The sequence below is a fragment of the Mchenga conophoros genome, linkage group LG8 (assembly GCF_057382185.1).
Source record: "Mchenga conophoros isolate Kocher_MC1m ecotype Shallow Benthic linkage group LG8, M_conophoros_male_GT1.1, whole genome shotgun sequence".
NCBI lineage: Eukaryota > Metazoa > Chordata > Actinopteri > Cichliformes > Cichlidae > Mchenga > Mchenga conophoros.
The window spans coordinates 16901809-16917680 of NC_140533.1; the positions used below are offsets into that span (position 1 = coordinate 16901809).

At 38.8% G+C, this 15872-nt stretch overlaps 1 protein-coding gene across 2 annotated transcripts in view; it reads right to left on the reverse strand.

Moving 5' to 3' along the window:
• Positions 1-15872, reverse strand: part of plce1 (phospholipase C, epsilon 1) — a 75803-nt gene that overhangs the window by 32039 nt on the left and 27892 nt on the right. For both annotated transcript variants that reach the window (XM_085284579.1, XM_085284580.1), the window contains exons 5-6: positions 9642-9835; positions 9109-9251 (exon numbers count right to left, since the gene is read on the reverse strand). In XM_085284579.1, the coding sequence (XP_085140705.1) occupies positions 9109-9251; positions 9642-9835 (337 nt within the window). The remainder of the gene's footprint in view (positions 1-9108; positions 9252-9641; positions 9836-15872) is intronic.

Genomic DNA, 15872 nt, shown 5'->3' on the forward strand with positions numbered 1-15872 from the left:
ATTTATTCATCCCTTTAAACAAGACAACACACAGATGGACGAAGCTGTCAGCCAAGGGAGTGAAGGGAAAACAAAAAAGGTCTTAAGAGATTCTGCAGAAATAATGAAATGCAAATGTGCATTAAAATAAAAAGAAACATCCAAACCGTAAAGAGGTGACAATCTATGTTTTCTGTCAAAGTAAATGGTAACATTTAATTAGCTTGCTTCGGGCACGCTATCTTTGAATTCTTCAGGCCAAGCTGCACACATACTGTACTATGTCAACAGTGACAAAAAAATAAACAACCGCACGGAGCACTTACTCAATGGAAGAAGGCTGTGGATTAGATTGGACTGAGGAAAATAGGGCGCTTACAAATTACACATCGTAATCGTTCGTTTGAGCAACACTGACGGGTAAAACTGAACATGCATCAAGAGATCGAAAGAGCACGAACACGGACTAAATGACCATGATGTCCCTGTGCATTTTATGCATGAGCTTCCTCATCTATAATGCATGCGGAATATAAATATGTGTGAGTGTGTGTGTTTGCATTCTAAATACAGCTGTGGATCAAGTGCATGGTCTGAACATCCTTTTTATGGTTAAACCTCTGTTTTAACAAACAGCATGCCACTGAGAGCTGGGAAATGACAATGTTTAAAGTGCACATTTTCCTTCTTGTGTTTATTTTCTCGATATATTCATTCTAGATTTGTCTTCTGTTTTAAGGTATCAGGTTTATCTCACTTGTTTTATTTACATTTTGATTTTGATTCACATTTCCGTACTGTGAAATAATCTTGTTCTTGTCTGTCCCATAACATGAACAGCACCTCAATCAGCTGTGGCCCTTTTAAAACATGCTCTATAAATATTGGACTTGAGTTTGTTTTAGATAGATCAATAAGTCAGTTTTATTACACTTTTAAATTTAAAATGAACACTTTAAACTTTAGTTACTTTTGCCACATTATTGAATTATTTCAGTTGTGATCATCACTTCAGCAGTCTTATCAACCAGCACTGATTGATTACATGCAGTGAGCATATGCTTTGAGAGCTTCACCCTAATGCAAACTGAAGCAACGCGAGGAAACTTTTGTCCAAATGATCAATCAACATGAAACGAAACGGGAGAAGCATTTCTTGAGTGAATCACATTTATTTATACTAACCAAACAAGATGAACCTTGAACATGATTGTTGACTTGCCAGCCATGTGCATGCACACACACTGCATGTACTGTTCTCAGAAGTACGTTTAGAGCTGATGACAACGTCTCCGTGTGCCCTACATACTTGAGCAAGCAGGTGCAGCACAAACAGCTTCGGTCTAAGGTCTAAGGCGGTTTGTGTTGCACAAACGTGTCCTATAAATATATCACCAATATCTTGTGAAACATGCTATTTTTTAAGTACTGTGTTAAAGTCTTGAGTTGCCCCTCTTTTAAAAATAAATAAATAAATATCTTGCTTCTCAAGATCCAGACTTTGTTTGTTTTTAATGGTCTTGATTAATAATTCTCCTGACTGTCTGAAGGTCTTTTAAAGTTTTTGCGATTTTTACTACAGTACAGCACTTGCCCCTGATCATTTTTATAGAATTTTTTTTGTTTATTTCTTATTGTTTGTTAAGCCAAAGTACTTAAAGAACCAACTTTAAGTAGTTTCCTTAAGCATTTGCACCATGAGGTTAATACGTGTCATAGCTTAGCAAGGTCTGCAGTGTGTCCTTAAAAAGATTTGCGGAAACTGGAAAAGCAGAGGACAAAAGAAGCAGCAGGCATGAGAAAAAACATACAAAAACAGCATCAACAGCAGCTGAACATTATCTGAAAGTCATGTCCAAAGCCACATCAGAATGAAAGAGCGGCTGTCGAGAAGCCATTCTTAAGGAAGAGAACCTGGGAGAAAAGGTCAAAGTATGCCATATTATACAAGAACTGGACTAAAAATCACTTCCAACAGTCCTGATGGTGTAATGAATTCAAATATGAAATGTTTGTTCAAATAGCCAAACAGTAATTGTCAGTGAGTGTCTACAACCATCTGTAAAACATGGAGGAACAGCTACTGGTTCAATTTTGAAAATTGAAATATCAAATTAGAAAGGAAAAAGAAAAACAGTCCGATTTCGATCCACCATTCAATACTATGTAGAAAGCATCTGAATTGACTATAATCCCAAACAAAATGGCAATGCAATGAAAGCATATACGGATTCAGTAAAAACAAAAACACAAACACAGTGGAACATTATTAGTCATGGATTGGCCTCCCCAGAGTTCATACCTCAACATTATCGAAGCATTGTGGGATCATCTTGGCAGAGAACGGATCAAAAGGCAGCCAACATCCAAAGAAGAGCTTTGAATGTCCTTCAAGAATCCTGGAGAATTATTCCTGAAGACTACTTATAGAAATTAAACGAACTTTGCCTCAGAGAGTTCAGGCTGTGTTGAAGAATAAAGGTGCTCGTGCCAAATATTGACGTTCAAGCTCGTTAGAACTGTACAACTGTATTACCATGTTTGTTTGCACAAGTTTAAATAAACCGTTGGTCCAATTGCCCATCTCTTGGCAAAACATAAAGAAATGCAGAGTAGCTCTTTTCACTTTTTGCACAGTGCTCTATCTGCGAGAAATTTTAAACTCATGGTCTTTGGCTCAATTAATGGCTTACCAGACCTTCAGTCCATTGTATGACCCGAGATATTCCCCTGCGTTTGCATATACACATTCACACTAGAAAATCAACAAGCAGTAGTACACACCAGTAGAGCACAAACTAACACTTGCACAGCAGCAAACATAAACACTCAAGAATAAACAGTGCACGTACTTGGAATTCACAACTGCAGTAACATTCACAGACACGCAGCAGCAGCAGCAGCAGCAGCAGCAGCGAACACTGATCTGTCTGACTGCTGGCTTATCAGGGAGTATACCACTGGGTTCAGATATTAACTCGCTTACACACAAAGAACGAGCTGCAGATGTAAGTGTAACATTCAGTGAGGACTAGGAAAAAAACAAAAACAAAGGTAAAGTTCAAGCTAATCAAGCAAACAGTTCCATAAAGTTACACTGTCTTAACTGTTGCTGCTTATTAAAACTGTCATCCATATAGGAGGTAATTGAGTTACATTGTCATGTGAATACGGTCCATTTTTTTAAACACTGAGAAGCATCACAACTGAGAAAAACAAACCTCTGACTAAGTTATAAAGATATAAGAAGTGTTTACTTTAAGGATCAATTCAATGTGAAGTAACCCAGATTTCTGCAGCTTCTCATATGTCAAAACGCAAAATACTTTCTCAAAGACAGTCTTCAAACATCGTCAAATGTTTAAATAACAAAATGACTTTTTAAAAATTTGAAATCAGCGTTTTCTACTGCCCCCTGCCTCAATTTTGTTACAATAAGCAACAACAGTTGATCATCATCACACTTTAAATTTAAGTCTTAAGTCTTCTTATACAAGATTTGTGTTTAGTGACATACACATTCACTTTATCAGTAAACAACTTAAAATGACATATATAAATGAAGACATCTCTTTGAACAGCTTTGAACCTCACACAATAAAACCACAAGACCGTTGCATTGCTGAAAGTGTATGTCTGCATTCTGCACCAATTAGAAAGCAAGAACAGAAGTAGTAATACCAGCCACAGAGTCTATGAGACTCTCCAGGTTTTAAAATGACTAATAATGAAACTTAAATAACTAAGTAACGTAATAAAGAAACACGTCCGTTGGTGACATGTTGTCAGCCACGATATAATACAATGAAGCATGAAAAGTCAGCGGTAAATCACCACGTTCTCTCTGTCAACAACTGAAAGAAGACGGAGGACACAAAGCACATGCAAAACTGCATTTTCACTGTGCTCCACTGAGTCACTGAAACCAGCAGAAAGCCACAATTTCATTTCTTAACTGTGTGAAGACACTGCTCTGCACTGAAACTCACATTTCCACTACTCACTGATCATCTTGAAGTCCATTCTGTGAGAGTGCTTCACGGTTGCTAGCTACAGCTGGCCACGCTGCCTCCCACACTGACAGCTCAGTGCCGGGCTGACCGAGGTACACTCGTCCACATTTGAGCCGCCAGTCCCGTCTCTCCTGCAGCTGCCTGTGTGCTCTCTCTCTCTCTCTCTCTCACTCTCTCTCTCACTTTCTCTCTCACCTACTCCATTTCTAACTTGACCTCTCTCTAACTAACGCTTTATCTTTCTCTCCCTCTCAACTTTCTTTCAGTCACTCAGCTTCACTGCGTGTCCTCATCACCAAAGCGGTCTTTCTTCGATGTCTCCTGACTACATGCACTTCTCTTTTCCTCTCACTCTCTCGCTTGCGCTCTCTCTTATTACACACAATTTCTGTTTCTCTGTGTCTCCCACCCCCTCTTCAACGACACTATACATAGTTCTCAGCCATGCGCTACAGTCAGACCCAGCATACTATCCCACTACTCTGTCATAAATCACACACATATATAGATCATTAAAAACTTTGGAAATCTACACAGCTGTGCTCCCTTTTATGTCCTTTACAACTTTATTACGTGAAATTACTTCACTTTTGTTGCATTAATCATCAGGTATAAAAGAAATAAATAGCCAATTTACCCCCAGTCCCAAAAACGAAGCAGTATTTTTAAGCTTTACTAGTGAAAAAACGTAATGACTGTGCGTGTATCATGTCACAATAGGAATGTCAATGTATATTTAGTTGAAATGGGCATACGAACAATACGTGTTTTTGTAATCCCTGAGAGTTTCCTTTTGATTCGCCACCACATCTGCTGTCAATGGGTCTTAAAAGCAACACAATGTACAATGACAACAGAGTGGAAGAAAGAAAATGAAAGAAATAAGGAGAAAGAAACACCAACATTGAGCTAGAAGGATGGCAGCCTGTAAACTAAAGCCACTTACTTCCTTCTGAGCAGTACAATGCAGGAAATGATCTCAAGAAAATCACTTTAAACAACCCCCACTTAGAGTTGACATAAATATGGCTAAATCCCACTGGTCTTCAGTTGAGGGGTTTTTTTTTAGTCTGGATGCTTTAAGAGGAAAAAGGCCCGCAGACGTAAACATTTAGTGCCAGGATTACACATACACTATTTGAAGAGTTACACCTCCTTCACAGTCCTGAAGGATCGCACATTTGAGGGCCCCGAAAAGCGCTATATAAATGCAATCCATCATTATTATTATTATTATTTAAGCAGAGAGTGTGTATATGTAAGGAATATATTTTGTTTTGACTCTACTTACACAACCTGCTAGCATTAAGAGGAGGAATAAATACATCAGTCTTCACCAGACTACTGATTTAACACAGCCATGCTAATGTGTAAACGTATTCAAATATTATATCTAAATCTAGAAGCTGCAAAAGACAAGTATATACTTGAAGCCCACTAATAAAGCAACACATAATAATAAAGGTTAATGACAGAACTTTTATCGCTGCAAACCCAAGCTGTGAGCATCAATCGAGCGTTAAATAATAAGATAATTTGGCACAAGCCTGTTTTCTGGAATTACAAATCTTGTGTTAGCCGGCTGACTCGCTAAGGCAACACTTCAGTCGAGCCCGTGGAGAAGCATTCTTAAACAATGCAGGAAAAAAAGAAAACGGGGCTAAAGTGAGGCTGGAGTTGTGTAAGCGAGTTATCTGCTGAATCAGGATGTGAGAATGAAACTGACTCATCTGCGAGCGCGGGTTTGGTGAAGAAAAGCACCTTGCAATTGGTAGCTCAGTGGTTTTCAAATACTCTTGTCAATTGTTGTTTTATTTTGTCATTTTTTAAAGCAATTGCACTCGCAACATGCAATCTATGCATGAATGCCTAATCAAAGTCAAAGCTCTTGTTCAATTATTAGCATTTTACACCTGCTTTTGAAGCGGAATGAGAAATTCTCATTAAATTTCTGCCTTTCTACCTCACTTAAATCTCTCCATAGACTCCAGAGTTGCACATCCTACATTTGTTGTAATCTGAAGCAGACCTAAAATGGTACACAAATAAAGTAACATTTTAGCTCGTAGTGCAGGTTAGCTCCAGAATGTTGTGAGATCCTTTGCAGAACACGCAAAGATTTAAAATATCTTTGCATGTTCTGTATGCAAACAAACAAACAAACAAACACAATGTATACAGAAGCACATAATCACATATGTGCATTTTCATATATCAAACATGAACAACGCTTGGCATCAGCTGATCCGGCGTCAAGCTTCACATGTTTCATAAAGACGAGCGCCATGAAAGATAACTGCAACCCTAACTACCAGCATTCTCCACAGTGCGGTGCGCGCTCTCCATTGGTCTGCATTCCTCTTTACCTGCATGTTAGCAGCATAAACCACCCTGTCCTTACCCTTTTGCTTCCAAATGCCAGTATTTGTGTTCATAGGTGTCACATGTTTCCCCTCACCACAACATGACTGTCACGCTGGCTCAAACACATGCCAACATGAGTTGCATTTATCATTTTCAAAATGGTTCTCCCACTCTGCCTCTAGAACCAAATGTTGATGCAACAGAAAAATATAACGCATTTATACAAATATATGTATGAGGAACGAGAAAAACCCTTTCATTTCTTTAGAGCGACAGGGCAGTAAAGAACAAATGCAGGCCATTTAGAGCGTTTGTAGCAGAGACGCAGAACAAGTTTCAAAATAAATAATCTGTATTGATCCTATCCAATCCTAAAATTGTCATGTGCATATAGTCTGAATACACTAGGAACAGCAAACTTCTCATAATCTCTGTCTTTATATCATCAAGTATGAGAGCCATACTCTAAATATAAATATATACAGTGGACACACAATGTGCACAAGAAATGAATTAAGGAAATAATCTGGTAATAAATCTGTAAATATGTCTGCATATGTACTATTTACTTTACTAGTTACTTTAACAGCTACATAACTTTGATTGTAAAGCTTTGAAAAAACATAAAGACCAGAATCAGGTTAGAGCACTGAAGAGAGGAACAATACCAAAAATGGTAAGAAAGCAATAACAACACCAACACTATCCAAGTTTGAAACTTAATGCAGAGCTTGCCCAAACTCGGGATAATAAAATGTCTTTTATGACATCAGATAATCACTTTAGCCTTCACGTCTTTAAACCTGTGCCCTGACAAAATGTCAGCTGGGGGAGTCAATGCCTTACCCAAGGCCAATTTTACAGTAATAAAGACCACTTCTGACTTTTCAATTCAGCACTCCTTACTTCTAGGCTCGTAAGTGCTTCAGAGCTTTTAAAAGAGGAAAACTACAGCATGTGTTTGTTACAGGGATATCATAGTCTCTGAACTAAAAATAAACTAAATATAAAATCATTCAAATTAGATTCAATAAATATATTACATCACAATAGCAACACATGCCTATTTAAAAGCACAATAACATGGCTATGGGTAACTAACTTTGTTGCTTGATAACAAATTCTACAAGTTTTGACGGGCAGGGTTCATGCTATGCATGAGCAAGACTTCTAAGCTGCTATGTGTGCGCGCGTGTCTGGCTCAATTCTGTTTCCTGTAACACCCATTAGAACAGAACAGTGTGTCACGTTAAAGATATGCACTGTGTAAGCGTGCGTCTGTGTGCGATTGTGTGTTGCCTCAAAAAAGCTGGCCTGACAAAAACAAATGCTTTATAATTATTAACACGACCGAGAGCAAATCAAAAAGAAAGAAACAGAAAAATGTGTTTGCATACTTGTGTGTGCATCTGAGTGTGTGTGTCTCCTTGATCCTGTCAGAGACAGCCTGTCCGCTGTCTCACTGCCAGTGGAAATTAATGACAGTATTGGCTTACATTTAAGTCATACGTAACATCTCTACAGAGAAGGTAGACAGACAGCTGAACAACGGACCGACAACCTGACTGGTTGGACAATGAAGTCATGTGGAGACTGAGGAAAAAGGGCAGTGAGAGTGAGAAAAAGAGGTGAAACGCAATATGCATGATAGAATTTAGCTTATTGTCTTATCTTCTCACAACTGACATTTTAATTTACTCCTCAAAGCATTTAAGTGGCAGAGCTTGATGATCCTCTGCTGCATAAAAAGCTGGAATGTAAGTCTATCATGCTGTGATTCCGAAGCTTTTCTGGGGAGCGGCGCAAGCATGTTTGAAGTGCATATCGCCTCTTTTCAGATAACCTGATGTGTGTGTAATGAGTGTTGTGTAGACTCTGTGATGTCTGGAAGTTTTTCCTTCCTTCTTAAACCACTTGAGCACGAGTGTATCTAAATTAGAGAATAGAAGGGAAAGAGGGAGACGGTGAGGGCTATGTGAATGGAGAGAACACAGCAAGGCAAATAAAAGAGAATGGAAAGAGGGAAAGGCCAACCACTGGGATCAGCTACAGACCCCAACATACCCAGATCACGCTGTGGATAAGGAATCATGTGGGAAAAGTGCAGAGAGGAGGAAAACGAGGGGAGCAATAGACCGCAGGGGAATAATGAGAATCCCAGAAGTTCCCGCTTCACTTGGGATCCAATTTGTGCACCTCTGTTTATTATCTTATGAGCAGAAATAAGAGCCAATTATCCTATAATGTTGAGACAGGTGTCAAATTAATGGAAATCTTAACAGAAAGTGTCTTAGTAAGGTGTTAGACCACCACATTCTGCCAGAACAGCTTCAGTGTGCACTGGAATAGATCCTCCAAGTCTCAGGAGTCTCTTCCAAAGGATGCTGCCTCATTCTGTGTTTTGATGATGGTGGACAGCGCTGTCAGTCCAAAATATTCCACAGTTCTTTGTTCGCATCGAGATGATGATTGCAAATAGGATAGCATTTAGGTCACTTCATACTTCTCAAACCTTTCTATGTCGTCTCATGCTCCGTGATGCGGGCATTATAGCAGAGAGCATGTTTCACTCAGAACAAGTAGAATAAGTGGGATCAAACCATGCCAGCAAAAATGTCCTCCACAGCATAATTTATTATTTTTTTTCCTTATAATGTGTCATCTGTCTGTGTATTTAAGATACACATACTCTATATCACATTATGTTATTTTCCCAAGATTACGTGCATGCAAACAACAGCATGAAGCCTACCTTTCAAGACAGTGTGGCTGTTGGGGCACTGGGGTAATGGGTAAAGGAGTGCCGTGCGAGCACCAAGCACGAGTGTGGCCTCTAGCAGTGCTCCAGTTAGCAGGGAACCCAACTTCGTCTTCTGGCTACAAGACCGATAAAACCTAGAAATAAAGTTTGTTTGCAACTTTAATCTAAATATCTCATGATATATCCAGTCTGTAATTTCCAGAGCATTCAGATTACATAACTGAAGGTAAAATATGTAGCATTTTGGGGATGCATGCAGCTGACAAGCAGCACCACTGTCTGTTAGCAAAACTCTTACTAGTTAATGGTTTGACCAATTAAGAACTGGAAAGTAATGGGATATTCTCTACAGCACAAGATTTTTCCCCCAATTATGTTCATACGTCTTGCATGCAGTATAATTTCACACCTAAATTCTCTTCATTTTGTAAATTGTATCATTTTGTGGACTCAGTCATTTCCCTTAGGACAAATTTTGGTTTAAACAGGACATTTCAGACAAAAGAAAACATAAATATCCAAACCTGGAGGTGTAAGATGAATGACAGTGCTGAGTTTTAATGTAGGGCTTCAGATCAAGGCTGGCTGGGCTGCTGCTGACCAAGTCCACTGGCCAGAGAGACTCCCTGAGACAGACACATCCAGGGCACAACAACAGGAGCTTTTTGGCAGGATGAATCAGGTTGATCTCCTCTCTTTCCTCCACATAGTTGTTAACCTGTAAAGGAAGCCATTACCAAAATGGTTATTTGCAAAGAACTAAAAATGGAAACACCTGTTTGTAGGAAAGAGACCTTATACATGTCCATATAATCAATATACACAAGCAATTCTAAACAGGCTTGACTTTTTCACATACAGTGCTTACCAAATTTATTAGACCAACTGTCATTGAAAACAAAAACAAAAAAACAAGCATTTTAGAAATCTGGCAAAAATTGTTGAAATCTAAAAATTAAAATATTATTTATTTGGCAAAAAAAAAAAAATACATTTTATACCCAAATCATAACATTCAACTACTAAAACAATTTTTTATGTTCAGGGATCTGAGTAAATAACTATAATTTTAATCAACTATAATCAAACTCAAAAAATAATAATGTGCTTTAGTATATTTTTTCAGCTTTTTGTTAAACACTACATTTAAAAATGCATATGTAACAACATGAACTATAAGAAGTAACAGCACTGGTAATTAAGGGCAACAGTGGCATTAAACTTACATTTTTTTAAGCACTATACATACATTACGTTGGCTTTTATTTATATAAAAGTAACTTCCATTTAAAGGTTTTGTTTTCAGGAAGTTGAACATACATAATGAGTACTATATGATCATCTTTAACAACCTTGAATACCCTTGTACGCGCTAATAGAATACGCAAGATGAAACAAAAATGTATGTAATCCGGTGTAGTTGCAGTGTATTGTGTAACATTTGAATTAGAGGTCACTATCATGAGCTTCTTCGACATTCTTAGAAGCAATTTCTCTTCAATGACAAGAAAAAAATCAAAGCTTCAAAAGAAATAATTAACTGAGAGAACTGCGATTGAGGCACAAAACAGATAGGAAGAAAGGGAGGAAAAAGACCTTGACAGAGTGAGACAGACAGATATGTGGTACATAGAAAAAGGCGAATAACAAGGAAGATGGAGAGGAGAAGGCTGGAGGCAGCTGTCAAGCTTTACTGGGTGAACGTTTTGACCTTTATTTCATGCTCTTCTCAGAAAAAAATCCATCTGACTTAAAGGAAACAATTATCAAAAAAAATATCGCTTGTTCCTTGTCCTTGTTTGAACCTGCACAGGGGCTCTGCTGGCACAGATTTCAGAGAAACGCTATTAAGAAAAAGATTTTGTGGCACTGTAAGCGGGCGTTCATGCTGAGGATGGATATCACAATGGGGCAAAAAAATCAATACTGGTTTTAGAGTGGGGAATGAACACAATACAAGTTTAATGAGGACATATTCCTCGAAGTGTATGATCATCAACTGCTTGATAAAAAAAGCAAAAGGAGCAAGATTGCAGAAAAGCTAACGTCTATACAAATACTAGACACTGACTGGCACTGGTGTGGCATAATATCCACATGCACAACCGTGCATATTATATCTCAGTGGGATGGGTTTCCTGCATGGGGTGTAGGCCTAGCTGTTGTCAGATCTGGACCATCCCCAGGGAAAGGAGACATATCAGCCTGCACGTTTAGAGAGTCAGAGTCAAGAGTGAGAAACACAAAGAAGAAGGGTTACACACAAACGCGCACACGCACGCGAGTGAGCATAATTACCAAAAGCCTAAACTTTAAACAACATGTTGGAAGGAAAAAATATAAAACTGACATTAAGCATATTTGGGCTAATCGCCTCTCCCAGTTCTTTCCCTCTTCTTATCTAACATTTCTCATAAAAGACCTTCCTTTACTGGCATCTGTGCATGTCCACCGAACAGACATTAAGTCTACTACTTTAAAAGGGTAGTTTTTCCACAATGAACGCCATGTTTGACCTGGGCCAAGCATAGCACTCGTGCCTTTTAATATTTATTCTGCATTTTAAAAGGGGTTGAATTTGAGTTAATTAGAGCTTGATTTTTTTTTCTGTTTCCCATTAGTAATAAACATTCATGGGCAGAGAAGTTTCGCTGCTAGTAAACACTGCATGAATGCTCCAATACTGAGTATCAAAGCAACAGAAATGCCAGTGGACCAAGCAGCTGCAAATAACCCCAAAACAGAAGAAATAGAGACTACAGAATTACATCTATAAACTGTTTAGAGGTGCAACTGATTCAAGGAGTCAAAAAGAAAGTACATTATTTTGATAAGCAATTATCAAAGTGTTTTGTTTTTCTCCGATATGAGTATTTGATCTTTTTATTAGTCATAAAAAGCCTTAAATATGTTGTGGTTTTGAACGTTTCGTAAGCCATAACAAGACATTTGATTAAATCACCAAAGATGTGGCCTCATTTTCATGGATGGATTCAAGGATTTCCTTTTATTTTGTTGGATACTTTTTTCCTGGTATTCTCCTCTCCTGTAAAATATCTGGCAGTCCAAGACACTTTTGTAAAGCAACCAACTGTTTTAAGACTTTTAAATATAAGTCGCTGTAATAATGAATAACCCCCGTCTATAACAGCTTTTGAGAAAGACCAAAACAATGAATCCCAGACTAAACAATGGTCCATAAGTCTAGCAGCTCTTTTAGACACAAGAAAAAAGTCAAGGTAATCCATTATGTGGCGATCACATGGGGCAACATCAAGTCTGTTGTTCTCCTGTAACACTAACTCTTTCAAACATGTAACAAATGTTTTAGTAGCACAACAGACCTGAAAATTGGGAACTAACAAAGTAAGAAAAAGAGTGCGTACAAGCATGTACGTGTGCTAAAGTGAGCTCAACTCCAGAGGACACTGCAGGGAATCTGCTGCTGCTGCTTTTGATCGACACAAAGCAGCTGTCCACACACACACACACACACACACACACACACACAAAGTCATTATCAAACTTCAGGCAAACACATGGGGAAAGAGGCTGAATTTCCAGTTAAAAGGAAACCCACCTCCTCCTTTTTTTTTTTTTTAGGCTAAACTCCAAAACTACAGGTCACCATATATTCAACATACACAGGCACATTTTTCTTCATATTATAGAACACTGCTGAGTTTGTCATTCAGCCAGTTAGTTGCTACTAATATAGCATTGTATCTCATGTTACACTGTGCATGTGCAAGAAATTTTAATGACTTAAGCTCAGTTTAGGGGAATTGTGAATGCCAGAAGCGGCTGCACCCACTCAGCTCCCATGGACGTAACATATTATCAGTTTGGCTGATTGTCTTTAAAGTAACTGCCTACAGTTTGGTATATGATCTGTATTTTGGACCATTCTGGACAAATCTATCGTGCTTTAAGTGCTCAGCTAGAGTAAAACTGTGCTGCATAGGAAGTATATACTGGATTTATGCTGTATCCTTTAAGCTATACAATTTAAGTTGAGTTGTAAAATCTTACATGATGTTGTTTCTCCATTCCTGGACATTTGGAAAGCGTGGCCTCAAAGTCATTTGTTGCTGCCACTTACTGTATGGTGTCAACCTACCTTCTATCAGTACTGCGACCAAGGTTAGCTCCTGACAGCTGACATTTCCTTCATACCTTTCTCTTAGATAGATGATTTCCTTTTCACCTTTGAGTTCAACCGGGGCAAAATGGCATCACCGATGTGACGGTGCAGTTGTTCTATGTTCCTATGAGCATGTTTGTTTGAGCCTTGCTGACATCCATACACCTTAAACCGAGGACAGGAATCAACTGTGTGGTGCTTATAATGGTTTCAACAGCTAATTGGGCATATTAAGAAAATAAAATTACACCTGACATATAAGCTATGAGTTCAATAAAACCTACAGAGCTGAGTTTCCTATTTAGTCCCATTAGCACCCTGCTGGGTAATTTCTCTGCCTGGCAACAGCCATTTTGGGAATGGATTAGCAAGGGGCACTGCAGGGCACCACACAGACTACTGAACTTCGAGCTGGAATGCACACAGTCAAAGACACACGTATGCAAACACATGCTAAAATGCAGACACCCAAACCCATTGTGACTCATGCCCGTGCCGTAATGTATATCATGCCAGAGGCATAAAGTCACGTATGAGCATGCTGGACACCAAAGATGCTCATGCAATCCCTTTGAAATCCAAACGATCCACATCTTGAACTCTTTACTTTGATCTCTCCGACCAATCTCACATGCACACTCACAATGACACCCCCTGACCTCCATCAACAGTGTCTTTCTAGCAGTGACACCAACGTGTGCGTCCACACTCCTCTGCAAATACTTCTGTTTATATATTATTCAAAGTTTAAGTACCGAGGCTCAACACTGCTCAGCTGCCAAATGCAAAATGCCACAGAAAAGACGGCGCGACTGTATATTCCACTTGCCTTTCCACCATTTCCATATATGCACACGCAAACACACTTGAATCTGGTAATGATATCATGCAATTAAACACAAGTGTACACATGGGATTAGGCAAACCACTGTAATAGTACCATGCCCCCCCCCCAGATGCACTCTCCCACGAAGCTGACATTCAAGGAACAGAAATGCATCATTCTGTCTTAAATCTACTTTTAGAAGCATCCTGGAGGGTCTAGGTTAGTTGAGGTTACTGGTTGTATTTTCCAATACAATTAATGCTTTGCAGGAAGGAAGAAAAATGTAGGTGTGTGTTTACAATGACAGTTTCTTGCAAACACGACAGATTTCATGACTGATAGATGCATAAAAACAAGCTAATTAGTCCTTCAAGGTATTCAACCTGAAACCGGAATTTTCAGTTCATTCTATTATCTTATGTGGATTATATTTGCTTGATTAATAAATAATATCAAAATTAGAACCTACCCTTTTCTACATTAAAGATTAGCATGAATACATTGTATTTCTTCGCCTTCAAGAAGACCCTAACATATTTAAGGCTTCTCTTTCATTTCATATTAAAGCAACCCTGAGTTCTTAAACTGCTTAACAAAAAGTTCCCAAAGCATAAATTAGAAGCTATTTATTCTTTTCATCCAAGTAAAACTTTACTCAGAGTTTGTGCCTTGAAACACAAGGACCAAAGAGCACAACATACAAATAAATTATATAGTAGAGTATGAAGAAAAAGCACTGTAGCTGAAAACATTTTTTTTTTCTTCGAACTGCCAAAAACTGACTTCTCCAAGCATAGAAATGAACTCTGTAATTCTCTGAATATCCACAACATCATTCTTGAAATACTACAAATTACTAGAAGTTTTACATGCAGCACAGCCTAATCTTTCAAAACTCAATCACATGATTTTGGACTGTGTGTTTGCTTTAATGCGGCGAAAGTGAAGCCGACGAAGCTGGAACACGTGAAAACCTGCCCACCCAACACGACGAGAACATTTAAATCAACTGGGCCTCGTCTATTTGAAAGCAAGGTGAGGGGCGAGTTATGGACAGCAGCTCTTCTATCTCAGCACAGGGACACTCTAACCCCACCCTCCCCAGGAAAAGTATAAACCAAATCAAAGGACATAAACCAAGCAAACCCAAACATGCCAAGAAGATGTCCCGCCACTCGGGCTGAACATGTGATAAGGTGCAAACGTGTTTCTTACTCTCCAATCACCGGTGCAGATTTATATGTATGCACATATCACGCCATCCTCTTTATCCCGGCAACCTCTAATCCTGGTTTGTATCACTAAGAAACTCTCCGAACTGTCCTGCTCTGTTCTAACCTTTCCTGCCATTACTGTCTCCAGAAGGTAATGTTTGCTTTCCTGCACCCTGAGCCTGGACAGTCTCACTACTGACTGAGCGCCGTGCTCATTTGCGTCTACGTTTATGTCTCATTTTTTAATGTATTTATAGTTACACTGCTATGCATTAAATGAAAAATGCAGGCTCTATAAAATGTTAATGTTCATTTGCGAAAATAACCAAACATTCAAGTGTGAACGACACACCTCTCTTGCAAATTGAAGTAACTGATTTTCAGCAGGTCTTCCTTCCTCAACACTTCAAGCCCTGGTATACTTTCAAGCACTCTTACACATAAAGTGTGTTTATTTCAGTGACGTTCAAGGACACTGGGGATCATGCCCAACACCGTCGGATTTCCTGAAGTGGCATCTGTTTCTCAGTCTCGTCTTTTTTTCTTGCTCACGCTCCAGAGCCTCCCACTT